The sequence below is a fragment of the Pempheris klunzingeri genome, chromosome 9 (assembly GCF_042242105.1).
Source record: "Pempheris klunzingeri isolate RE-2024b chromosome 9, fPemKlu1.hap1, whole genome shotgun sequence".
In the NCBI taxonomy this organism is placed as follows: domain Eukaryota; kingdom Metazoa; phylum Chordata; class Actinopteri; order Acropomatiformes; family Pempheridae; genus Pempheris; species Pempheris klunzingeri.
This window is the reverse complement of record NC_092020.1, coordinates 4,402,892-4,430,004: the sequence shown is the minus strand read 5'-3', so window position 1 is coordinate 4,430,004 and position 27,113 is coordinate 4,402,892. Positions and strand designations below refer to the sequence as shown.

At 42.0% G+C, this 27,113-nt stretch overlaps 1 protein-coding gene across 1 annotated transcript in view; it reads right to left on the bottom strand.

The window, feature by feature from the left end:
* Positions 1 to 27,113, bottom strand: part of tenm2a (teneurin transmembrane protein 2a) — a 148,514-nt gene that overhangs the window by 108,139 nt on the left and 13,262 nt on the right. Inside the window, exons 2-3 of the mRNA XM_070836308.1 lie at positions 22,119 to 22,409; positions 14,878 to 14,928 (exon numbers count right to left, since the gene is read on the bottom strand). Of these exons, the coding sequence (XP_070692409.1) occupies positions 14,878 to 14,928; positions 22,119 to 22,409 (342 nt within the window). The remainder of the gene's footprint in view (positions 1 to 14,877; positions 14,929 to 22,118; positions 22,410 to 27,113) is intronic.

Genomic DNA, 27,113 nt, shown 5'->3' with positions numbered 1-27,113 from the left:
CAGGGAACCTCACATCTTGACCTTTACACCTCCGCGACTGCTCAAATGTCCTTTTTGACAAGGCACATTGTCAGGAGTGTGTCAGCGTGGCGCATGCAGACGTGCGCACATGCAAAGGAATTGGTTGATTGAGTCACTGACAGGTTTGCTGACCCCACAAATCACAGCGTTTTGGTTAACAAGGCTATAAATACACAAAGCAAATAAAAATTTGAAATGTTTTTGATCTAATATTTTCAAAAAAATATAAAAATAAACAAATACAATTAATTCAATGTGACTTAACTAGGATAAAAACAGTAATATGTTGAGGATGGCTTAGAACAAATTGTCAAACTACCAAGATATTAGCGCCTGTTTTAAAAGGCATGAAGCATCACAGTAAATACAAATACAAATTTATTTTATTTTTATGTGGAATACTGTCTAAATTTGTTTGGGGTCCTGGAGCCCCAAGGCCCTCTCTTCAAGGGCAATAAACTTACTTAACATTGTTTCATCAGCTTGATACCTCAAATACCTTTTTTAGTTTTATGAGACTTGCTTATAAACATGCTTTTTGGACTGGTGAAGTGTTTTAGAGGTTTAGAGAGACGCCAGCTGTAAAACATTGTCAAATGCTCTATGGGACTGGGGTTGACAACACTTTTAACCCAACAAATTTAAAGTAACAAGCGGGTGTGGCGGTGCTTCGTGGGGGCTGGATTAACGATAGTCCACAAACGTTTTTAAATGAAACCTTTACGATTGAAGGTGCTGTCTTGCTTCTCCTTTTCTTTATGTCAAGTAAAATATTGGCACATGCAGCTGCTTTTTGCATTCTACACTGATCCTGTAATGCAGCATCTCCTATCAGGGAGCATAAATCCTGCCTTTTTCCGAAGCGACTGGCAAACAGGAGAAGCTATCACAACCTTGGAGCAGGTGTTGAAAGGCTCAAAAAGAAAGTGCCTTAAACTTCTGACCACAGTTAAGCTGTTGTGTGTGACACAACATTAATTTTGCAGCTCCAATTATTGCCACAAAAGGTTGGCTTTTCTGTCATGTTTTGTGATAAATGGCACCCTACTGGTGTAACTTTCCTCATGGGCTCACTTTTTCCAGATGCTAAACATCCAATGGCATTCACAAAATAACAGTGAAAGATGGGTGTAGTCAGACAGGGCCAACAGAGACGTACAGGGATGTAAATGCCCCTAATGAAAAGGGAAAAGAAAAACACAAATACAAAAGGCGAAAGCCTGCTAAATCTCAGACGCCCACATATCTGGATGATGATGAGGAGCCGAGAGGTTTGGAGGAGCCAGATAGGATAAGCGGGGGACAGGACAGCTCTAACATAGAGACAAATGACCTCCCAACATCACAGACATGGTGGGCCTGAGGAGAACTGGGTAAATAAAAGCCTGGATACATAGAACAGAGAAGGCGAAAGACACAGAGGGAGAAGGGGAGCGCTAGATCAAACACGAGGATTGATGGGTTTGTAATTTTCTCTTTTCTGCTTGATAAAGATGATGAATCCCTCTATGGGGAATTTAATCAGACTCCAACAAAGAGCATGCACACAGGCAGTGCTGCAAAAGCCCGTCATGGCTAAGCAAACAGCACAGAACAAACAAATACAAAACTTGTGTGTATCCCCGTGCGACACTAAAGCACACACACTCGGGATAAAAAAAAAAATCTCATATTCTGAGCTCAAGGAAAAGTTTTAGTGTCCATCCATAAAGAAACATCATAGTCAATAATTCCACTTTCTTTTTGAGGACAAAACAGAAGATTATGCACAAAGGCGCACACTGTAATTAGCTAAGATCCTGTAAGAAAGCATGCATGTATTTTCCAGGAAAACAAGGGATTGATTTCCAGCTGGAAAACTTCTGGGCATGTGGGTGCGTGTGTGTGTCTGCATATGTTCTTTGCTGCTCTTATCAGACTGAATATATTACAATGCCTATGACACAGATCAATACACACAAGCTATGGTCAAATTAATTGCTTGTGACAATGCAAGGAAGACCAGGGAACTTGTCAGGAGGGATCAGCCTTGGAGGGGGAGGGGGCATCGTGAATGTTGAGTGTGCGCGTGAGCTTATTGTGCACGCTTAAAATAGTCATTGTTAGTCAATAAGCAATTTCTATGTGAGAGGCAGATTGTATCGTCTATTAAATAATTTACAGTCGACGTCCTTGAAATTTCTAAATTAAAAAAAGAAACCTGGACGAGAAGAATATCATGTGCATATGAATAGAGAGGTAGAGAAAATAGATACGGGGGAGGAAGGGGAGGAAAAAGGGAAAACAAGTGAGTTTGGGGGTTTCTGTCATTATGATGGATAGATCGAGAGTGCAGGGGCTCCCAGAAGGAGAAGTGTAAAAATAGGATAGCACCTCTCCCCCGACACCTCTCCTCTCTGCCCATTTATCCAATCACGTACCTCCTCTGCCTCTCGTTCCATCCTCCGACTCCCCTTTCACCTATGACTGCCCCTGCTCTCCCTCTTCCCCTCTTGGCGCTGTTGTTCTCCGCTGTTTTCTAGACATCATCTCCCAGCATCCTTCCTCCTCTCTTCCTCCTCTGTGTCCATTTATCCATTCGCTTACACCCACACAGACAAAAGGACAAAACCTCTCCATCCCACTGGGTTTTCTCTTCATCACATTCGGCTGTAGAGGCTCTACAATTTTTACTGCGCCGATCCCAGATGACACACTTACACAGTAAACTTTGACTTTTTTCTGAAAAACCTATATTTACACCCTGGGATTGCTTACAGATCCCCGAGTCCTGTTATCTCAGCTGCCTCGTCCTGCTTTGCATTCATGCTGCTACACAGATTCAACACATTCAAACTAGTGGCCTATGAGGGATACTAATGGAAGCCGTTCAGAGCACCACTTATTGTCCTGTGTGTCTCAAATGCTCAACAAGCCAAACAGCGCTGAGATCACTAAGGTGGGAATAGAAACAGTCCTCTGTCGCGTCGCCCCAAGTTTTCGCCCAAGTCTCGCTTCCACTCTTCCTCTGTCCTCTTCGATATCTATCACTTTCTCACTCATTAACCGCCCCCTCTCCCCCCACACACACACAGACTCTCGCCATCCCTCCATTCCTCTTCCTCTCTCTCTGGAGAGGAAAAACAAACAGCTGTCAGGGTCAGGCTTGCAGATGAATTCCAAATGACTTTGAAGGGCAGAGGGGCTGACCAACTTTCTCCAGAGGAGAGGCCGGTAGCAAACGCGCACACATGCATGAAAACAAGCACACAAACAGCATCAAATAAATATGGTCCGGTCCTCGACCCACACACACAAATACAGAGTGCAGCCGCTCTTTGAATCAATATTGCATCTTAAGTCAGCCTACTGTCAAGGTGAAGGCAGTTTGTGTGCGTGTGTGTGTGTGTGTGTGTGTGTATATAAAGTGGATCTGTGGGTGTTTGCTCAGATATCACGCACATGCGGAAATGTGTCAGCGCTTGCTCCCATGTGAGCTCACTAAACAGAAATGCACCGTGCACAGGTTTCGCTCAACTTCCTCCGGCCCAGATTTATTTCACCAGAATCAAATCCTCCTCTGAACTTTCTAAAGACACAAGAAGTCAATTTCACCTTCGCCGGCTTGCCACCCATGGCTCAATTTACACCTCTCGCTGGGTCAAGATGAGTCGATGAATCATTTTTCATCTTATCAATCATATCTCTGTGATATCTCTCCATCTTGTCTGTTGTCTGCGTCCACTCTCTATCACTGTCTGTTACCATTCATCCATCACGAATAAAAGACCTTTACATTATTCAGTGGAGCTCTGCAATGGTTTAATCAAGACGTTTACATCAATTCTTTTCTGCCATTTTCTCTCTAATGGAGTCGATACCAAAGTCTAATTTGATTAACCAACAAAACTTCTTGCTTGCTGTACAGATGGGTGACAAATGAAACATAAAAGTGTCTTAGGTGGCTTTCTGCATGATACATTATCACCATTTACTTTAGCTCTGGTCCATTTTGTGGTTACACTGACTTATTACAAACAAACGAGGAGTAAACATGGCCACATGAAATGACAGGTAACTCATTGATTGGACAGTTTTGCGTCAGGATTATATGGATCCATGTGAGGAAATCAAACACCAGTTTTGGAGATTTACTACACTTTATCCGTTTATCTTCTCTGATGTCACGAAGTAAGCGTGACGAAATTATGAGCGCTCTTAGTCGAGACTGCAACTGGGCCTCGCGTCGGGAATAACGACAACATGGACATGTTGGGACAGGACAGACACACGTTAAGGATAGTTGTTATGGCTGTGATATTTCACTAACCTGCTATTGTGGACTGCTCAATTACACAACAGCCTTCTATTTAACACCTTTTCCCTGTCTGATTGATTGCTTACATGTTACCATGGTCACAGCATTATCTTGCATGACATTTCCCACGATCACCAAATGATTTCAATAGGAAGGTGTTTGGCCCCCACAAAGAGAAACAGTGGCCTATGACATATACATTTTCTTAGTCTCTGAAACTCTACTGGAGGGATGAACACCGTTCACACACAAGATATTCCCTCGTTTGGTGGTTGGTGTTACTGCTGTGCGCGTTCACTTGTTGAGATGCAGAGACTGCGAGGACCACAGCATATGAATCACATCGCTTCAATAATTCATTAAACCATTCTGTGACCCACCCGTACTCTGTATAGACGCATCTGAATTGGTCGCCATACACATTTATTCAAGTTTTTTCTTTAATTTCACCCACCTACACATATTACAGGAGCCCCTTCGATCTAATTTCCAGTAGTATTTGTCTTATTTACACAAGGTAAGCTGACTGTACGTGTGTCTGTCTGTGTTTATGTCAGTGCGCCTCTGCCTGTGGCTGGAGATAAGATCGTGGTGCTTGACTGGATTCAGTCTTAAGGGGAAAAAAATATTCTGAATCATTTTCAAGCCACACATGAAACTTGTTCTTGCGTCTCACAGAGTAGGTTTCAACAATGGCTGACGAAATTTAATTCACTTTTTAGTGCTTGGGTATATGTCGGTGTGTGTGCGCCTGCTTGTGTGTGTGTGCGCGTTAGTCCTTCCAAGTCTTTGAGTTCTGGCAGCAAGATCAGAGGAAATGTGCGTTGTTGTGTTTGTGTGTACGTGCGTGACGGTGTGTGTGTGTGACAGAGAGAGAGAGAAGGCATGAAAGTGAGATTCTGCTCTGAGACGTTTGATGTCGAAGAACAGCGTCTGCTGTCTGTCTGCCAACTGCCAACCCTCTATCACCATCCCAACACATGGCCTCCACAAAGTGTGCGCATGTGTGTGTATGTGTGTAAGTGGCCTGATTAAGCAGGGACTTGGCTATGTGACACTGCTACAGAGCTAGTTAGACTCATAACATGCACCTCACTGTGTCACAGTGTAAATGTGTGGGCATGAGAACGCAAAATAGGATTTTGTTTTTTATCACATGACAGAGACAGGGCAAGAGACGAGGGAAAGAGGTGAGTGTGGATGTGTGCACGTGAGTGTGTGTGTGCGCGCGTGGGAGTATTGGAAAGGGTGAGTAATCTCTCACTTTTCATACCTCTCATCCCACACCAGCAATCTTTGGATGGGTCCTTAACATACAGAGTCAAGCACACTTGGGGCTAATTGTTTACTGATGTATGTGTGGTTCTGTGCGCATATATGTGAACATTTCTGTACGTGTGTGTAGGTTCTGTGCAACACTGTGTGAGCCAGAATACTCCCAAGCCTGTTCCAAATCCTGATGTTACAAACTACTTTGTGTTTTCATCTGTTACTGCGACTTTGCCCAAGTAAAACAAATGAGCAAAGAACATATACATATAAGAAAAAACATAAAAGACAAAAGATGAACCGAAAAGGTAAATGAAAGCTGCCTTCTATATTTGGCCTCAAAAGGCCATGGGATGCTTTCATGAGGAATTTTTAGTTGGGAAAAAAGCGAAAACATCCAGCAGATGTGTGAAGAACTGAAAAGACGGGGGAACAAAAAACAATGAAAAAGAGAATGGAGAAGAAAGGCAGAAATGAAATCTGTTCAAAAAGTCAAACACTTGTCTTTGACTCACACTTGCAGACATGCATGCCTACGCAAACTTAGCACGAACAAACAAAACAAAAATAGTGATTGAGGTACTAGCATGTGCACACACAAAGAAACATACTGAGTTATTGGCAGAGCAAAAGGGGTAAGGGATCAGGTGAATCTACAGAGCAAAGGCACACAGATCTTTCTTTTTCACGCCTCTTGAAATGTTCACTCTGATAGGACCAGATATAGCTTTTCTGCCTCCTCACAGCTCACAAGAACTCACACACTGTGAGAATGAATAGTTGACGACCGAGGGGGAGGGAGTTATTTTGGAGAAAAAAAAAAAAAAACAGAATATGGTTTTAAAAAAAGCAAACAGTAGCCAGGCAGTGGAAATGTCCTGTAGCAGCAGACAAATAAGTGCTGCTGCCGGAGTGATCACAGAACCTCAGGTCGGCTACATTGATGAGGAACTTCACAATGCTGTTCATCCCCGTAAGGCTCGAGAGACGGAAGAAGTAAAAGAAGAAAGAGAGCGGGGCCAAGAATCAAAAAGGAAGTAAAATCAATATGTAGACTCATGACAAGATATGAAAGCACTCGAGACTGAAAATTAGATTACACTGAATAGATAACGACATGCCGTGAGAATTTCACAATGTTTTTCTATTGCAAATGTACCAGCGTTTTCTGCCCTCTGTGCTATACTTAGCAATGTCACGTCTCCTCTGTCTTTGGATAGAGATGAAGAGACAATAGCAGTCTACCGATCTGCGATTGGTCAATTCATTTTTAATAGGTTCAGAGGGCTGAGTTGCATTAATTACGCCCAGAGGTGACTGGAGCATACTAATATTGATCGAGGTGGACGGCTTTGATTTAGGCCATTGCTGAGGTGTGCAGTGAAAAATGAGTTGACGACTGTGACAGAGGGACAGATATCATCACAACTGACCAGTGTGATCATGTTAGCCGGGTACTGGCCACTTCAGTACTTCAGTGGTTATTTGTTTTTAGAGTAGCATGAAATAGTACATGCGGATATAAAGGTTCTACTGATAAGAGATTTATTGAATTGTTGGCTATAGTAACATTTAAAATTATCTAATATCAGTTCAAAATAATGCCAAAACCCTGTCTTGTTCAAACACCCTTGACCAGCAGCTATATTAGACTTTTATTAGACATGTACTGAAGGAATTATAAAATTACATTTGGTTTTAAGATTAAAGGGTGATAAATCAGTCTTCTTACCTTTGGGTCCAAAATGACTAGTAGGTACAAAAACGTTTGGAAATGGTCCAGTGGATCACCTCAGCCAGCAGCCATGAAACGGGTTTGAAGTTAGTTGCTACTTAATCCATTGGGGCAACTCAAATCTTCCACTTAACGTGCCTGTTGTTGCCACTGACAGACTCAGATTGGTGTTCAAGTGGCTTCCAGCATTATGGAAAGGATCCGTACATTTATAGCCCTGTAAGATTCTTTTGTTTAACCTGAAACAGCTGTTATATGCTGTTCTCTTCAAAACCACCAGACTCCATTGACAAAAATATAATTTTACCAAGCAGAACATGAGCGTTGCTGGTCTATAGTTTGCTTGTGTTATTGTATGTTACACAAATATTGCATCGGATTCGAATTTACCCTTTAAAGTCACGCAATAACACAAACAAACCAACAGATGAACAAATCACCTTTAGTGGATTTAGCTTGATGAGTCACCCCAAAGGATTACATTGTGCCCATTGAAGCCCGTTTCATAGCTGCCAGCTAAGATGATCTTCTGGACCAACCCAAAGTAAAAATAGGGCCTAGGTTTAAAAATACCAAAGTTAGCCTTGTTATGTTTAGTCCTGATCCTAATCTGAGAGATGTATTGTTGAGTGTCTGATTATAACGAGTCCTTTTCAGGTATCCTCTACCTAATAGATTTGCATAATAAACCTGGCCTAACATTTTAGACAGTATCCTGAAATATTTTGAACAATAACTCTCAACTGAGGAGTGTCAGAGTGGAATTGTTGTGGCAGGAAGGTTTGAACAGGCTTTGGACAGCCTGTCTTTATCCCTAGCATGAGTTTTCAACCAACAGCAGCACTTTAGTGATGTGGTAATTGTGCAAAATGTTGCTGACATAAATACAAAGCCACAGTTTGTGTTATTCAAAAGCAGCTCCGGTTATTTCGAGTGACCATTTGGCTGTGTCGCTCTATAGTTCACACACTTGCAATTCTATGGACAAAGGAACAGGTTACAACATTTTAACGGACAGTAAAGGTGCATCTGCCTCATAGTCTGAACAGAGTATTCTATCAATTTGTCCTTATATAGTTCATACCAATCTATTACAAATCCTTTGATTGGACCTGCAACTGATCTCAGAGATCAGCTTGGGACTTATATGCTGTATGCACCGTTATTGATTACAGTGACTCGCTGCTATCTGCCCTAAAATAGATAGTTATGACTTTGCAAAGCCACCACAGGGGACAGAGGCTGGGGTAGTCTAGGCTGACCCATTGATTAGGTTTGAAAGTGACCGTGTACTATTGATTGTAACTGGTGGGACAGGTACGGTATTGCATAAAGTAGACTAAGCTTCCATTGTGATGGCCTGGAGTGAGAGAGAGAAGGGAGGGGGGGGTTACAACACACTAAAACACTTCTCAGTTGCCCATTTGCTTTGTCACGACTGCAGAAAAATGGCAAAAGCAAGACAGCTCATACAGATCCAAAAAGTCGTATTCCTTTGTTTCCTGGGCTTGAGCTCCACTGCCTGTACAACTGATACTTGGCTTAGCCATGGAAAGGGTTCAGAAAGGGAGATTTGGGACCAGCTGAGATGCCAGGCTGTCTCCATGCTCGGTGATGGAGATGGAAGATGAATTCAAATACTTGTCTGATGATTAGCCAGCTCTGAGTATTAAGTGGCAAAACAAGAGGACTTGCACAATCAGAGGTTAGAGACTCTAATATAGATTTATTCATCTATTCTCCTTCCTCCCATTTGACTCCTTGCAAAACAAAGCCAACCTATTAAAGCAAGTATTGAGTGGAGGAGAAACGGTTTTAACAGAAATATTGACATCAGTGCCGCCACTTTTTTTTTCTGCTGAACAGTGTGGTTTTAATCAGGGTCTGTGTGTCTTTGCTTGGTATCTACACAGTGGCTGAGCAAAGGGGTTTGGTTCATAAATGCATACAATTGCAGTGCAATAAGATCATAACATGAAGCTACATCTCATACACACTGAACACTGGCCTCTGACAAACTTGGAGGTCTGTTAGACCAATGCTGGTGGGAAATTGAAAATTGAGAAAAAAAAAACAATTAAATAAAAAAAAAAAAAAATGGGATTACAGTTTCTTTCTACCTCCAAGATACAAAATAAAGACAAAACTCTGCCAATTTTACTCATGACATGAGAAGTACCACTCAGCATGGGAAAACAGTTTTATAATGGTTTCTGTGGCTCTGGAAGAAGATCTTTTTTGAATTCATAAAATTCTGCTGTTATGTTATTGCATCCATTTTGACATGCTATTTTGAAAAAAGATGACTAAATATTCCAGTTACAGACTTCTGTGTTAAAGTCTGAGAAAATAAGCCTTATGATATATTCTTTTAAATAAATGCTTTTGAAAGACATGAACTCGTACCTGGTGCCTATGCTGCACCAATTGTGTTGATTCTTTGATGTAAAGTCCTCAACTTTCAACTTAAGAAACCAGTACTTTGTATAGCGCCAAAGGGAGAAAATAACAGCCTAATCAGTGCTAATAATGTAAACTTGGTACTTATTGCTAAATGCACTCACACGCTTCAGGCTTGAGACAGTCTTTTATTTATTTAAGCTTGTGCCAACAGGGCATTAATCACCCTTTTAATCACAACCTAATAATTAGAGTCCATAGGTGTGTGCATGTGCTATATGTGCGTGTGTAGACCTGGCTGTGTACCTTTGTGAAAATGTTGCACTTCACTCTAGGCATATTCTTTCTGTTTCACACATAAACAAACACTGGCCAGCAGAGACTTGTAAGGTAATGTCATGCCATGCCTCGCCATGCTGTGTGGTGCCCCGCGGCGCTGTGCTCCATTTGATGAGACAGCGTGAAGCACAAATCAATATGGATTAAAACTCTGTAAGGGGCCATCTACCAACTCCTCCTCACTGCGTACTCAAGGAAAACATGTGGACGTATTATGCTGGAATCACAGATTTTTTTTTCCCCTTTTAAAGCAAAGAGGAAAAGTGAAGAGTGGGGAGATAAACTAGCTCTGGACCAAGGGCCATCATGACACCGGGAAAAAACACCTGTGCCAGGCCCGCCTCTCGCCACCTATGGGGCATATCCATCAAGCTGCTTAGAGTGCTGCATGGTGGGGGGCTGAAATCAGCACCTCATTCCACCTGCCACACCTAGACTGAGAGTAACACACGAGCACACACACATGCACACACACAGTGACAGGCCTGGTGGTAGGCCTCAACCCCCCATGCCAATGGTGGGCTCCCCACAGGGCTCTGCAGGATGCCAGAGATTATCCTGCTGCTTGCAGACAGTCACAGAATGTTAATCCTCAGACATCTCTTCTACTGTACTGTTAAATCTGGATCTTCCTCTCAATAATCGCCCCTCCTCTCTTGCTCCCCTCTTTCTTTATCCATCACTCTCCATCCTTTCCCGGAATCCTCTAAAATCTCCCCCACATTCCCAGCTCCATCCTCTTTCTCTCATCTGCTTTTAACTCCATCCTCCCCTATTCTAAAACCTCTTGATCCCTGTTTCCTACTCGAAAGCGACAAGGCCTCATCCCCATTCTCTCTTATCCTTTCTCCCCCGCTCCCGGCCCAGCCCTCGCTATCAGCCCCGCATTGATCGTCTCATCCCCAAGAAAACACAACACCAATCAGCCTGTCATAATCACTCTGCTGGAGAGGGAAGCAGTGAACACCAAGCACAGCTGCTACATGTTGATGTAGAGACAGTGGAAAAGCGAACAGGGCGGCAAGAGGTAGCAGAGTTTTGTGCTGGATATGTGCTATTTTTAAAATATGTAAAAAAAAAAGGGTTTATTAACTACACTGTTGATTCCATTCTGTTAATGATGATACTGATTCTCATTTCTTTTTTATTTGTATACTAGAACAATAAAGTGGCAGCTGCTGGAACCGTTCCTTCTGAAAATTACAAAAAACAACCTCTGAATGATATCTGGTCTTCCACAGCTTTCCTCCTCCATTCACTCTGATTTGCTCTCATAAAAATTGCCCTCTACCACTCTTCTACTTTTCTTACTACTTGTCCCACAAGATTTTTCCTTCAGGACACCATGGCTGCTAACTTCCAAACAATAAACGCAGTTTGTGATCTGTCAGCAGTCTCCACACGGTTACCCCTGTCATACTGTGCTTTGTTGCCATGCAAAACACATGGACTGCAAACTTTGTCTTCACAGACCTCAGCATCTTTCCACCTCAGGCGATCTGGCAGATCCAATAAATCTCCAGCTGAAATGTGCGCTGCGATGCATATAGACCTTGCATTAACCACCTGAACTGTACTTTTCGCCCTTAAATCCCCCCTTAAATAGATTCAATTACCCATACCACATAAAAACATTTAAATTAAGTGAAATATTCAAATCCTAGAAGCCACTATTTCTGGCTGCTTCATGGCATCAATTGGAAACTATTTAAACTAGACAGTTTGATTTAGCGGTGATGGGCATGCCAAAGAATCCACAGGGATCAAAAGATTAAAATACACTGATTAATTAGTATGAATGCATTTAATTGACTGACAGTTCAGTAACATTTTTCAGCTCCCTCAATGGCTTTTACACACTATTAAACACTTTTGCTTGCTTGATATTATAAGTGGAGGAGTAATGAACGAAAGCCACACACATTATAAAACAGACAATATTTCTGAAGATCAGTAAAGGTTGTCCATTACAGCTCAGGGTGCCCTCCATCATCTATACAGAATGACACCTGTGGAATTTCAGAAAGCATTTAACACGAGCACTTGAAGAGGAACCTCACACACTGCTTTGTTTTCATTTCTAATACTTTATTCTTCTTTCACATTTCACATTGTGAACATGTGCGAGAAGATTTTAACCAATGGTGCTATTCTTAAATTCTATAACATCTTTTGAATACTGCAGGAGATTGATTCTCCTCTAAGAGGCATTTCTGTGTATTATGACACTATTCAGCCAATAAAACAGTCACAGAAGATAGTGATATTTGAAAGAGAAGTAAAGCATCAGCATTCTTTTGCGGATGGGTAGAATGTTTTTTTGAATACCATATGCTTATGATGTTTTGTTGCTGTTAATTTGTGCCCAACGAGCTGCCGGCTTTCTGGCACATTTCCAAGCAAAGAATGTGAAAATGTTTCATTTTCTTGCATCTATTTTGTTCAGTAGACGACTGATACCGCCAAACGTTTAATCAAGACTACAACATAAGTATGCTGTATTTCGGCACAGTGCTTCGGATGGAATGCAAGAAATGAAGCATAAGTAATAGAACAGTGGCAGTCAAAAGTAAAAAACATTCATAATTTTGATGGTGAAACATGAGTTGGTAGTGTTTGGTTGATGCAGCCTACTTGCTGCCTATCTGCCAGTTCAGAAGATTAATGATAGTGTGGCCTGATGTCCTCTGCAGTCACTGTTGGTTGTATACCATTCTTTGGACGGGTGACATGGGCCTTTGTACGAATGTTGACTAATAGCTCAGTAATTATTGCATCACATTCTGTACTTCTGGTAAATGTCATTTTGAGAAATATGCTGTGAGTTGCTTATTTCATAAAAAAAATACTGTAGTAAAAATCTAAAAATACATTGATCGTCTATGTTGGACTTTACTTCTTGCAAGATCTCGGTACTCCTTATTTCAATTTTGGAATAAGACAAAGAGAATAAATTTAGAAACCCTGTGGTATCAGGTGGGTTAACTCATGTCGGAAGGCTTCAATGCTGCAGAAGAGCTAAAAACTTAAAATGTACCCAAATGAAATATTGCTTTAATAATAGCAGAAGTGCTGGTAAGAAAATGGTAGTTTTTGATTTGCACAGTTGTCAGGCTTTGACTATTGATAATATTGTATCTTCTATATCAGTATTAGTGATGAACTGTCACTTCCATTGTCATAAGTAAAATATTCTTTTTCTGGATCAAGTGTATATCCTATGTCTTAAATCTTCTTCTGCAATTACTTTATATTGATTCTTAAAGGAAATCTCTATATATTAAGGGGTAAGACGTTATCCCTCCCAGTTATTGTCTATCAGCTCTATTGTAAATAAAATATATTTCAAGACTTTCATTTCCAAGGAAGTCGTGAATATTTACTCGCCAGAAACCAAGGAAACCGTTTCCACAGACAGAAAGTAATAAAATAAGGCATAGAGGGAAATTAACATCAGTAAATATCAGCTTTAATAACTGTGCCTCATATAAGTATTTTAATTTAACCAGAAGAGCCAGAAGTCTGAAGATATACAGCAATTTCACTCAAAAGTGTCAGTGTCATTAAGCTCCATTATTCATAAACTGTACCTGTGTGTACAGAAGGAGCATCTTTTAAAACTGCATATTTAACTTTAACATTTTATTATGCAATGTATTTATGTATATATGCATGTAGTGTGAGTTCACCTACTGTGAATGTGTGTCCCTGCGACTGTGCGCTGTAAAACTTTAATTCACCTCTTCCTATCAGTTCAAAAGTGGTTCAAGAAGACTGACCTTTACGTGATCCCAAGGAGGCAGTCTGTGCTTTATTATTATTATTATCGATCATTATTTATTCTTATTATTTTGGAGCTGTGTGTAACAAAAAGCAACTCCCCCCTGGGGATTATTAAAGGAATTCTGATACTGATTCTGATTATCTCCTCAGCTCCTTGCTGTCATGTGCATGAAAGTCTTCCTTCCTTTCTATTCAATTTAAGGTTGTGACCTTAAGTACTAAGTTGACTTGTACACACGTGAATGAAAAAAATCCAATTAGATGAACCGTATGGTATGAAAATTAACCTTCATCGCCCAACACAGAGGTTTGTTTTCCTTCTTTTCTGCCGCTCACTCCACTCTCACTCCCTCGTACCACTCAAACCCTACTAATGAAAACAGATGAAAACTCCACAGCCCAATAACACAAACATTAACACTAATTCATGCTCATAGAGACAAACAATCTCCGAGACACGAGTAAATACGGCTGACTTTCCGATAGTGGAGGAGGGAAAAGAAAAAGCACCCTCTGGGAAATTTTCTCTGATCAAGTGCAAAGAGATTAACCAGTTGGACGTGTGCTAATGAACAGGGGATCATAATGAAAGGAGCTCGTAAATGTAGATGAGGCATGTGAAAAAGAACAACGGCCTCACCTTGTATCAAGATGAAACACAAGAGTAATGTACAGAAACCAATTATCTGTGCCTTTCTCCACCCAACGCCAGTATCCTGACAACTTTTAACAATAGGCTGAAGATAATATTGTGTTTCGATTGCAGACATGTAACTGTTACAACAATTACAGTAATATGAGCGATTCTGCTTTCCAGAGGCTCGAGCCTTTGGACCGATTCAGATAGTGTTGTACTCTCTCAGCTGGAGGCCAGTTTGAAGCCATTACATTGTGCGCAACAGCCCCTTTCATCAAACATCAACTTATGGACACAACAGTTAATCACACACTGACAAAAGGTCACAAACACAATCACGCACGGCCTAAGGTGGGTTGAGTAATCTAAGAGAGGTTACAGTCAGACATGACTTACTGATTACATAGTCCCCAAATGGATCTTCATCCTCCTCATCATCTAGGTAAGCTGGAGGAGAAGGAATTTAGGGAAGACAAAAAAAAGCAGGAGAAAAGAAACAAAAAAGATTATGACAAATCAAGAAAGAAAGCATAAGTCTGAAAGCAAAAACACAAATGACACTGGACACGAAAAGCACAAAAGTAAAACTTGCAAGGTATGGTAAAAAAAAACAACAACTAAAAAACAAACAGAAACAATGTGAATGCGGCCTCCCTACCTCTCATCATCTGCTTATTTTTTTTTCCATATTCTTACTCACAATCTGATACCTCCAGCCTTCATTAGGAGGCAAAGCGCTGACCATTAAACTACAAAAGTAGTTTCAGCACCATGCAGAGGAAAATATGATCACTCATAATTGGCTGGAGAATTCTCAATTTGCTCTCAGCGCTCCCTCTCTCCCTCTCTCTCCTCTCTCTCTCTCTCTCTCTGGCAGGTCTGAAGATGGCATGAGAGGCCATTACGGCTAACTAAATTCCCTATTAGGGCGGCAGCATAGTCGTCAGCAAGTTACAAGTCCGCTGATGATATTTCACCGCTCCTGTGACTCTCTTTTACCTGATAATAATACTGTTAGCATGGGTGGGCCCTGGCTGCAGATGAAACTGCTCACTCCGAGAACACACAATTCTGAATGCCTCCATTGTCGGCTCCCTCGTCGCTGCCTTTCCATTTATGCATCGTTTATGTTTTCTCCCTCTTCTTCTCTTCTCTCTATCACTCCGGACTCCCTCCCTTTAATGTGAGTTAGCGTCCATCTACTGTGATCAATATCCCGGGGCTTTTATTAAACACTGCTCTTATGCATCTGCATGTGTGTGTGTGCGTGCACCAGCCTTCCTGTGTGTGTATTATCCACCTTCACTTCAGGATCAACTCTGGTCCGGCAATTTTTTTATTGAGTCGAAGGTACGCAAAGAAGATTGTGAACGTTTATTTTTTCTATTCATCACTGTTTGTGTGAGCGGTTGAGCATGTTTGAGCACTGTGCTCAGTATTTTGAATAGACCAATCTTTATTGATTCTGACTGCAGGGCATTTTTTCAAACCCTAAGCTTAACCCAAAGATAGACTTGTACCGATACACTGTGTGTGTGTGTGTGTGTGTGTGTGTGTGTGTGTGTGTGTGTGTGTCCATCACTACTTTACTCATTCCAGCATGCGTAGCTCTCGCTGCATGGACAAAAAGTCCTTGAACCAGTGGGTGAAGTATGGAGGCGTACATGCACGCACACACACATACATACACGCACTCACAGTGGCGTGTGTTTGTGAAAGCGAGCTGTCAGTGCTGCTCTCACACACCATTCATCACAAGCTACTAATTCTGTTAGACCATTGTCGAGCCTTTCGCACCCCACGTTGCTCTCTGAAAACTCAATCAGAGGCTAATGCCCCCAACCCTCCTAACACACACACACACACAAGCTCTCACTCTCAGTTTCTTACTCACGCACACACTCTCAGAGACCCTGAGGGGACAGCAGTGGTCTTGGGGGACCCAACCAGTCCAACTCTATAAGTGTTTCTTGAATTTGATAGACAGGAGCTGCATGGACCAAGTTACTGGTGTTGAGGGTGGCTGTGGTCGGGCAAAAAAAGGGTCTTAGAGTCACAGTGTGACATATAATTATAATCTGTATTCCAAAGTATAGGGTTTGTTCAGAATGTTCATAATTAAACATTATCTTAAATTACCTTGATTACAAGACAGTCCTTTCAGCGCTTCACTTCTAGCTATTCTCTAAAGTAACAACACATCAGTTGATTTAAAATGAGGTTGATTTGGTTTGATTTATGGTGGGATTCATGTGGTACATTAAAAAATAATAAAGAGGACAGTGCGGGTGAAGGCACTCTGCCACCTGTGCTAGTAGATTTGATTAGTTAATCAGGAATCACTTTGCTCAACGCGGCTTTTATAAAGCATAATTACAGCTCCACCACAAAAAGGAAAAAATCAAAAAAAAAAAAAAAAAAGCTTGCAACGGCAGATGTTTTAAGGGGTATTTTGAAAGTTCTTCTCAAAAAATAAAATATAAAGTTTAGCAACATGCTGTACTAACAACCAGCTTCTCAGGGTAAAAATAAAACAGGAGCCAGTGAGAGAAACCAGACAATTGAGCACGCCCAGACGTAGGGCAGGGTTAGGCAGAGAGGCCAGACTAAATTTAGCACCACCTTTTCATTTTCTAATTACCAGATTAATACATCCTGTCACATAACGTCACAATACTACCCTATGATTTATTATCCAGTTGACCAGATGGAGAGATTGGGCCAGAGAAGGAAGGGAGAGCTGGAGATTGTCTGAAAGCAGCTAATCAGCATGCATGTGTGACTGGGTCGAGCCTCGACTGTGGAGTGTGCAGCCAGTGCGTATTTGTGTTTATAAAGTCGGCTGTATGAGTACAGCCAAGATTTATTGATGGAAAACAATGTTGAAGTTGAATTAAATTCTGCCTGTTTCCTTAACAGGCTGCTATTTAATGAGGGAAACACAGGGGCATATGGATTCACACACACACAAGCATGTAGAGCACTGGACTATGGATTGTGGCCATATACTCTGCCCTGGGCTCCAGGTTTAAATCAATGTCAAAGCTTGATCTTATTTCATCTAATGCATGTTTTAATCATTCTCCCTCCTGATCAATGCAGTTTGGATGCAGCCATCAGGCACTGCTGTGGGAATTTACAAGCGCTTCTATTCTCCCGCTTGTGTTTCCAGACGGACGTTTTACGAGGCAGTGCACAGTGTGACAGTAAATCTCTTCCTCCACTTTGCCAGAATGAAATCTCCCTGTGCTGCTCTCTATGCCCATATTTGTTTGTCTCACTGTGTTGCTTGTGCAAATGAAACTTGTATTGGCCCTGCCAAGTCAACGTTCTAGTCTCTTTATTTTAATAGTGTCTGGAAGGGGCAATAAAAGCGAAGTGTCTTTATTCAATATTCAACAATAAAGCTGGATGTAGGGAAACTTTGAAATCCCTGAGTTGCATTTAAGAAACTAATTCAAAAGGCTTTACATACTTGCCGGTAATTGGACTTCAGTAGTAAATGAAAAAACAAATGAAAAAATTATTTCACAGAGTTTTAGTCTAGAAAATGATTTAAAAGGTGCCAGAGGTGTGAGGAAATGGCTACATAGGAGAACCACATATCTATAATTATAATCAATTCACAGAAGCACACTATAGTCAAGTGTCACTATGTATCAGCTGTTCTGTTAAACAGGAGTCTCTGTGCGTCTCACATTAATGTCTGTGTACACATTGTTTTACTGTGCATCAACCTTCAGTGGAAGCATAATGTGATTATATTATCATATGGTACAATTATTTTACAAAACTCAGTTGTCCAAATTAATGATTTGAAGCAGCTTGTTAATAAATCTGTCAAAATAATGTTCTGACATAAATGTTTTAACTGTATGTGTGTACATTAGGGTTGACAATTATTCACCAAGCCAATGCATTATAAAAAATATCCTGGATATGGGTGCTGCCATCTTGGAGGCCAGAGTGCAGGAGTGCTCGGGCCTGCAGGACCTGACCCGACAACCCTCATGTTGTTGACTTGAGACAGACAGCTACGTTTATAGAACGTTTAAGTTACATCTCCTTTCTCTATTGTACTCTATGTACAATGTCTGAAAAGCAGTACGCAGGTGCCTCAATGACTCAGAGCAGCTGTCAATCACAGCTGCCAATCATGGCGCCACAACCCCTTTTTTTAAAAGCATCAAATAACGAATTAAAACCAAACTTAGCAGAACTTAAACGTACACAAGCATGATAATAGCTACCAAATGACAGAAACCATCTTTGGGAGAATTCTATTTGATGTGTACCGTTATCTTTGGCCCTTATCCCATACACTAACATGGAAGGGGCAGGCATGTGATCTATGATGCAACCAGCCATTAAGATGTTTTGTCACATTTATGATTAAGTATCATGTCTTCCATTTGTCTATGGTCACACACAGCCACACACACAGTCTATGGGCAACCTAATTCATTCTTTTTGTGTATTAATAATGCAGCGATACTGTAATACACAGCTACTGGAGGACTGGTGCTAGATTGAAGGGATTGACTGATATGAGAGAGCACAAGAAAAACATGGAGCAGAAGAAGAAAACGTGTGTGCAGCGATTGTCTGACCAATGAGAACAGACAAGAGCATATTGACCAGCCAATCAATTGGGTGCGAGCCCTGGTGCACATGGGATCATAAGAAAAAGGGCCTAATCCATCTGGAAAATAAATAATACATAATGTGTTTACCACTATGTTTGGGCGCTATGTTTGTTCATGCCAGTCTGCTTTTCAAATCCTATATTTACACATATTAATAACCACCTCTCTCTCTCTGTCCCATGCTTGCACACGCTCTTAAAGATACATACTCAGTCACACGTATGAGCATATATATATCAATATATATAGAGAGAGTGCTCTACATACTAAACACACACATAAAACAAACGTAGCTGTCTTCAAAGTTCTCTCTGTGAGCTCTACCAGTTTACATTAGGTATATATGTGGTGCTAATTGTGTTGAGACAAGCGAAGGCACCAGGCACTGTGACTGATGACGGCTGTCTATCCAAAGGATCACACTCTTTAATTTGTTATCGACTCAAGTTTTCTTTTGTTTATTTTCCAGACATTTCAACTCCCCCCTGAATCAAACATTTAAAAATAGTACATGCAGTTAGGCAACCTGAAATATGGCAAGAAGATCTTCCTGATTTGTGACTTATTTTGGAGTTCATTAACATTCTAAGAAAAAGAGTAATAAAGATAAAAGATATGAGTCAAAAGAAAGCTGTGAATTTATCGATCAGTTACTCTCCAGCCAGCTGCCCTGTTGACACAAAAACTAGCATGCACAGACACACACACACGCAAACAAACTCTCTCCCTGAGGCTTGAAATATCTGTCACCATTTCTATGGGCTTTCTATTTTGGTGGTGAAATCTGCAATAGGGCACAGCCACACATTCATCCACATGTTCACTCCTGCCCTGAAGGGGAACCCTAGACTCTTAAACTGACACTTGTCAGTCACGCTGGCAAGCTGTACTGACAGGAGCATAACGAGGGATGTTGAGAGGCGCAGCAGGAGCGAAGAGAAGACAGAGGAAGCAGCTTGAAAGATGCAGAAGAAAGGTGGGAGAGGGAGGAGATGAAGAGGAGGAGGAGAAGCAAGTGGAGGTGAGACTTCTGAAGCCTGTTAGAGAAGCAACGAGATGAGAGTGGTGCAACGCGCTATTTGGTGTTTTAGCACGTCACCGTCTTTTTGATTTGTTAGCATGTGTTTATGATGTTGTTTCTCTGTCTGCCTCTGTCAATCTCTATTATTAGACCCTCAGATCTTCCCCTTGCTGTTTTGACACTGCCGTTGCTCCTGTTTCACATTTCTGCACACACGTGCAGGGTTTGGGTTCATACACACTCTCACACACTCTCACACACTAGACAGATAAAATAGCATATGGAAAGACAATGACAGTTACTCAGTAACATACACACAGTAGCAAATTCAGCACCCACACTGCTCGGGGCACTCGCGCTGGTTCGGTGTGGTGGGAGTGAAATCTTTCCCTGTGAGTGCTTTGATGGTGTGACGTGCCTTCAGTATCAGATGTTGTGTTTGGAAGGAAATGTGGAAGTGTAGGGTGAGATTTCCTCATTCAGAGGAGCTAAGTAACTAACAAATTGACTTGATCAGATGCACGCACACACCTGGTCCTTTTATCAGGCTGCCGCGCTGCCTCTGATCTCTTCATGCTGGCAGAGACAGCAGTGTAGAAGCCTGATCTACATCTTTAGTCTGTGAAACCGTGAGACAAGCCTTAAGGTGTGAGCGGGTGGTTCCTAAACCTGAGCGTTTCTATAGAAGACAAACTTTGTCTTGCATTTAATTTAATTGACTGCTTTGACATTGACAACAGACGAGTGAATGCTTAGACTCTGCAGGATCACAAAAATATCTACGAATAACACTTTTTGACAAAGTTTCTTTTCGGAAACAGAGAGTTGATTGTTGAGAAGATCAAAAGTTGTTGTTTTTCAGTGACATCATACTGCAGGCAAATGATTATCACAATATGAGTTGGATTAAGAATCTAATTTTACAAGGTCTGGAAATGCCGGCGACAGTGCGCTCAATGGCGTTCTCCTGGCCCTGAGACAGAGAGAGTGAAGCGACGTCTGCGGCTGATATCTGTGGCTGCAAGATTAGCTTGGTAATTAACCACAAAGCAATTATCGGGTGATGGGATGTGAGGCGCGTCTCAGGGAAGGTGTTTCTTGACGTGTTTAATAGGTGTTGAGTAGTTTGATCAGTCCACAGAAGTCGTCTCTGATTCAGAGGCCCGCAGTCCAACAAAGGTTGATCCACAGCTGATATGTGTGGCTGCCGAGAATTCAATTAATTAGATTGTTGCTTTTCTTTCCATCCACTTTTCATTAACCTCCATTGACACCTCGACGAAGCTGGTGCGCAGGTTTACGACTGCGTCAGGATTAACAAGGAAATAGGAAGTTGGCAATAAACAAAGTTGCCAGAGGATGGAGATTCGCCTTGGGAATATCACACTCTCGCACTCGCGTGCAGATTCAAAATTAAAGAATAGCTTCTCTCTGGCTGAATCTCTGTGTTGGATCACAAGAGTTAAAATTGCCGTCTCCAAGAAATCCAAAAGATTTTTTTAAGTCTGACAGACCAGTGGGGAGATCTCAGCAGATAAGTGGTGTATGAGGGTAGAGTTAGAGGACTTTGGCTAAGTGCTATTGATGAAAATAAGGATGGCTCTCTGGAGGTTGGGGGGGTGGGGGTGGGGTGGTGGTGGTGGTCCAACCACTGTTCTTCAGATCAGAAACAGTCAATCCATAAATTCAACTCACTTGCAATTCTTATAATGGTTGTCTCCTTGAGAAGTAGTCTAAAGATTTTAACAATATTGACAAACTTGTGTAACACATATTCTCGCTCACAATCCCTTTATACTTTGACTACCATACTATATCTATCCGACGCATCCTCCCTGATTTGTTCTCACTCCCTCAAGAAGTCTTCCTCTCTCTCTCTCTCTCTCTCTTCCTCTCAGATCAATGGACCTATATCTTCATATAGTCATACCGTCTTGACCACATATGAACACAACAGTCCTTGGTCCTACCTGACTCATCATCAGACTTGTCATTCTCCGAGTCAGTGAGGGTGAGGGCCGAGTTCTCGCGACTGGACACTCCTGAGCTGCGGCGGGACTTTACCCTTCCCCCTCCAGCCCACAGCTGGATGGCCCGCTCTGGGGACAGCGGCCCCTCTGGGTCGGAGTCGGCATCAGAGCCAGCGCTGAGGGAGTACCCTCTCTGGAGGAGGCCCAGGTCGGGACAGTAGGGAACGGCAGCGGGGTGCGGAGGGGGGGTGGGCTCGCATACTCCCAGCTCGGCCAGGGTGAAGTTACCCCCTGCGAGGGAGAAAGCGGAGTTATATAGGTGGAGTGTAATATAATAGAGAGCAGTAAATGGAGGCACTCACACAAACAAATGCTTGCACAAGCAAACGCACACGCATTTCTAGCATACAAACCCACAATCACACGCAGAGAAGCACACTAATTATGAAACTATGGAGGCGGAGGCTGAAAATTGGGCTTTGTTGTGGCAAGCAGGAGGGGGAGAGATGACGCAGCATGAATCAGGCACAAACTACAAACTAGCTGCTGGAAGGAATATGTACTGGCCTGCAGGCCTGTTAATGCTGGCTTAGAAGGCCTGCCTCCCTCGCCTTACTGCTCCGCATTGGCATTCATGAGATGTTGATGTGAGATCAAAGAGCTGTTCACTTGAGGCCTCTCAGACTGTAGTGGAGCTGCTTTTCTGCCTTCTGGGTTTGATCATCTCCCCACCTAGTTGCCATCACACGCTGGACCCCAGGCTTACTGAATATACTGCAGTCTGCTGCAGTACCGGCTCCACTGCCGAACACTCTCCCCCTCAAGACAAACCAACTCGTCACGTCCAAAATAAATATATAAAATTATCCAAATTAAAGCACATCAAAGGAGATCAATAAACAGTGCTGCAGCCCAATTAAATCCAAGCTGAGGAAAAAGCAATTAAGGAAAAAGGCATGCTCAACCAATTTATTCTCTATACTAATTAAAAGAGTATTGTGGATGCAATCGCTCACCATCAGCTGTTGGGGTAAAGGGATCGGGGGAAAAACAGTTGTGATTCACTTCATTAGCAGTTTGTGTGGGAGGGGAAAGGAAGAAGCGAGTGAAGAGAGGTTGGCACTGTGGCGGCACACTGTATGAATCAATGTGCGGGGAATCACACAGCTGTGTGACTGGGTTAACTGTGACTCATCAGGCGTACGGACGCAATCAGAGAGAGATGAATTACACAGATGAAAATCGTCTGCTGGATCTCCACAGTTCCTCTTCACAGCCTCGACGAAACTCAAGAGTTGTGCTGAAAGTAGTGGAAGAGGGAGGGCCTGAGATGAAACTTAGCCGGGGAAGTGTTGACTGGTTCTGTGCTTGCACTCAGACAAACAGATGGACTGGACTAAAGAGCAGAGGCAAGGAAATAACTCCACAGGTGGATTTAGCTTCTAGGCTACAGCTTGCCAAGCATCAAACCGGCTACGGAGGCACCTAAGCACCGCAAGACATCAGGGGATATTACCATTCCTTGTCTTCTTTGCGTCCTTGTCTTTTCCTCCCACTTATTGTAAAAGATGACAAAAGGAACCTTCTTTACTATACATAACACTAGGGACATTCACAATCTGTTGATAATTTACACTAGATCACTACAGTATGTACACAGGATCTAACGCTAGTCGCTGAATCCATACCTGAGAAGAAGTAGCGTAGGAAGACGGGAGAGAACTCCAGGAGGCCTGAGAGAGTAGAGCACATGGGTTCTTTAACATCAGTCGGCAAATCATCCTGAACTGAACCGCTAGAAAAGTGTCTACTCCACAATCAGTTAGGATTAGTCTTTATGCAAACCATCCCAACCAACCACAATGACAATAATTGGGCCACAAACACAACATCTAGTCTAAACAAACTCTACATGGAAGCACTTGCACAACATGAAAGTGAATGTGTGTGTGTGTGTGTGTGTGTGTGTGTGTGTGTGAGCATGCTTGACACACATATCTAATGCTATACCCCACAGGCCACCGCTCTGTACAATTAACATCCCATAACCAGTGATTACACATGCAAAATCCAATCACTCCTTATCAACATCAGCAGTACACACAGCCCGATGCTGCAGCAATCTACATGTACTCAAAGAAAGATGGATTGGTGCGACGGGCTGAAGTAGACATGAAAATCTATCTCAGTTATTCCACAAATAGAAAACCAATCGCATGTTTGTTACATGATATTATGACAGATGTGGGGGCAAATGTGGCACTGCATTCTAATCAGATCAATGCCCCTCTCTCTCTCGGTACGATACTGTTGTCATTCCTGCGCTTATAGAACATATTAATGTGTGTTTTGAACCATGAGCAGCTTCAGCGGCTGCCTTGGGCTGCACATGCATCTGCGTCTGTTCATCGCGTACGTGCCGACATGTACGTTTGACTGGCAGCTGATCTGTGCATTCAGTAGGAATGTGTTGTAATATCTGAATAAGACTGCGCTATAGGGCGAAAGTGGCAGGATTTAGAACGCCTCCCTGAATGCTTTCCACTAATAGAGGGGAAAAGGAGCAAAGGGCAGATCAGAAGGAAAGGGGAGAAGTAGATTTGAAAGAAAAACACACAATAACGTGTGTGAGAGAGAGAGCGAAAGAACACAGGATTACGGAACTACATCACTATAGGGTGAAAGCAGCATGATCCAGAACGCTTCCTCAAACAAGTCTCACTAATTGAGAGAAGGGCAGAGAGGAAGGATGGGTGATAAAGGTGATAAAAGAGTGTGAAATGTGTTTAAGTAGTGATATAAAGAAAGAAGGAAATGCAGGGTTACTAAGTTATTATGTTATACAATCTACACAGTAGAATGCAAGCCTGTTTTTCAACTTGCATGGAAACAGGATATTAGATGTACGATTAGGGACTCAATCACTATCTGCTAATTCAAACGGCACTCAACGGAAATGGGAATATCAAGAAAAAACAGAACCAACGAGCAAGTTTTAAAAAGTGCAGCCTCCTCATTCATTTGAATGTCTGGCAATGAGGCACGACTTTCACTGCACATTAAGGCTACTTAAACATTCTGTTGTTTCTCGTCATCATCACAAGGTAAAATTATTGCCACCATGAAAACTTTCCAGAGCAGTAAAATCCTTATTCATGATATCAAAAACTGCCATGTAGTGTTTTGCTGTCTGATAAGCTTAGTACCAGGAAGATCCTACAATACTACCAACGCAGCCCCAAGAATTCTCTTAATGCAAGAAACTTCATGCCACACACTCAATGTTACATATTTAAGGTGAAAATTTAAGACAAAGGCCCATCATTTGTATCAAACATTGCTTGGTTGAAGCAGCAGTTTCACTTGTTTCTCTGCTCAGTATGGACTTTTAGTTTCCCTCACCTTCTCAGTTGGACTATTCATGCGCCACACGTTGTGGCTCAGAAAAATAAGTGACACAGGGGAAAAAGAAGCATCTTGTTGGAACTCAAATACAATAGTGTGAGTGGGAATGGCATTTGCAGTGATCCATTAAACCGCATGTACTTCCCTTGATAAAACTCATTATGGGTGTGTGTGGGAGCGAATGTGTGCAATGTACGGTGTGCGAGTGTGCATGTTTGAGTGTTTGTGAGTAGACAGCTTTGTGGGATAGAGGGGCCTATCATTAAAAAATCATTTGTGCTTGTTAGCAGTTTGACAGGCAAAGTATAGGCAGCAGGACTCTGCATTATGCTGGTTGACTTTCCTTCACCCCACCGTGTAATTCTGTAAAGGATGTAAAACAGGCAGAAAGTGTGGGCTTCAACGCCTGCAATTATGTTGCTTTTTCCAGATCGAATAGTTTACAGTGCAGGCCACCCTTGGACATGCCATTTTGAGCACCAGTTGCGCCAGTTCAGAACAAGTTCTGATTTGCTCCGAAGTGCTGGAATAGTGAACTGATTTGCTCCTGGGTGGAGGATGCATCAAAATCAGGAAGCAAATGCAACTGTGCACAGTGGGTTCCCCGACAATCCCCTGAAATAGCTGAAATTACTGTTAATAACAGTAAAAGCCTTATTTTCTTTGTCAAAGCAAAGAAAAATGCTAGAATTTGTGGCTAATAGCTACCAAAATGTGTCATTTCTTAATATTTTCGGTTTTCATTTGCATCCAATTCAAAACTCATCTTTACTGCACTTTAACATTCCCCCTCGTAAAAAATATATATATATATCTTAGTGTTTTCTTTGCTGTGAATTATGAAGCAATTTATATATATCTGTAAATTGCTTCATATATATGGATATATATCATATGGATATATGAGACACACCTTCTCATTCAATAGTTCCTTTATTTTTATTATTTTCTACATTGTAGATTAATATTGAAGACATCAAAACTATGAGGGAACACATATGGATTTATGAAGTAACCAAAAAAAAGCTGTTAAATGAACCAATGTATCTATTATATTTGAGATTCTTCAAATTAGCCACCTTTTGCTGTGATGACAGCTTCGCACACTCTTAGCATTCCCACTATCAGCTTCATGAGGTCGCCACCTGGATTGGTTCTCTGTGGCTACTTTTCTTTCACTCTGGGGTCCAACTCATCCCAAAACAGGCCAGGTCATGTGACGCAGCACTCCATCACTCTCCTTGTTGGTCAAATAGCCCTTACATACCCTGGAGGTGTGTTTGGGGTAATTGTCCTGTCGAAAAACACATGATGGTCCCACTAAGCAGCAACCAGCTGGGATGGCATGTCGCTGCAGGATGCTGTGGTAGCCATGCTGGTTAAATGTGCCTTGAATTTTGAATAAATCACCAACAGTGTCACCAGCACACCATCACAGCTCCTCCTCCAGGCTTCACGGTTGGAACCACACATGTAGAAACCATCCGCTCACCTTTTCTGCATCTCACAAAAACATGGCGGGTGGAACCAAAAATCTCAAATTTGGACTCATCAGAGCAACGTACAGATTCCCACTGGTCTAATGTCCAT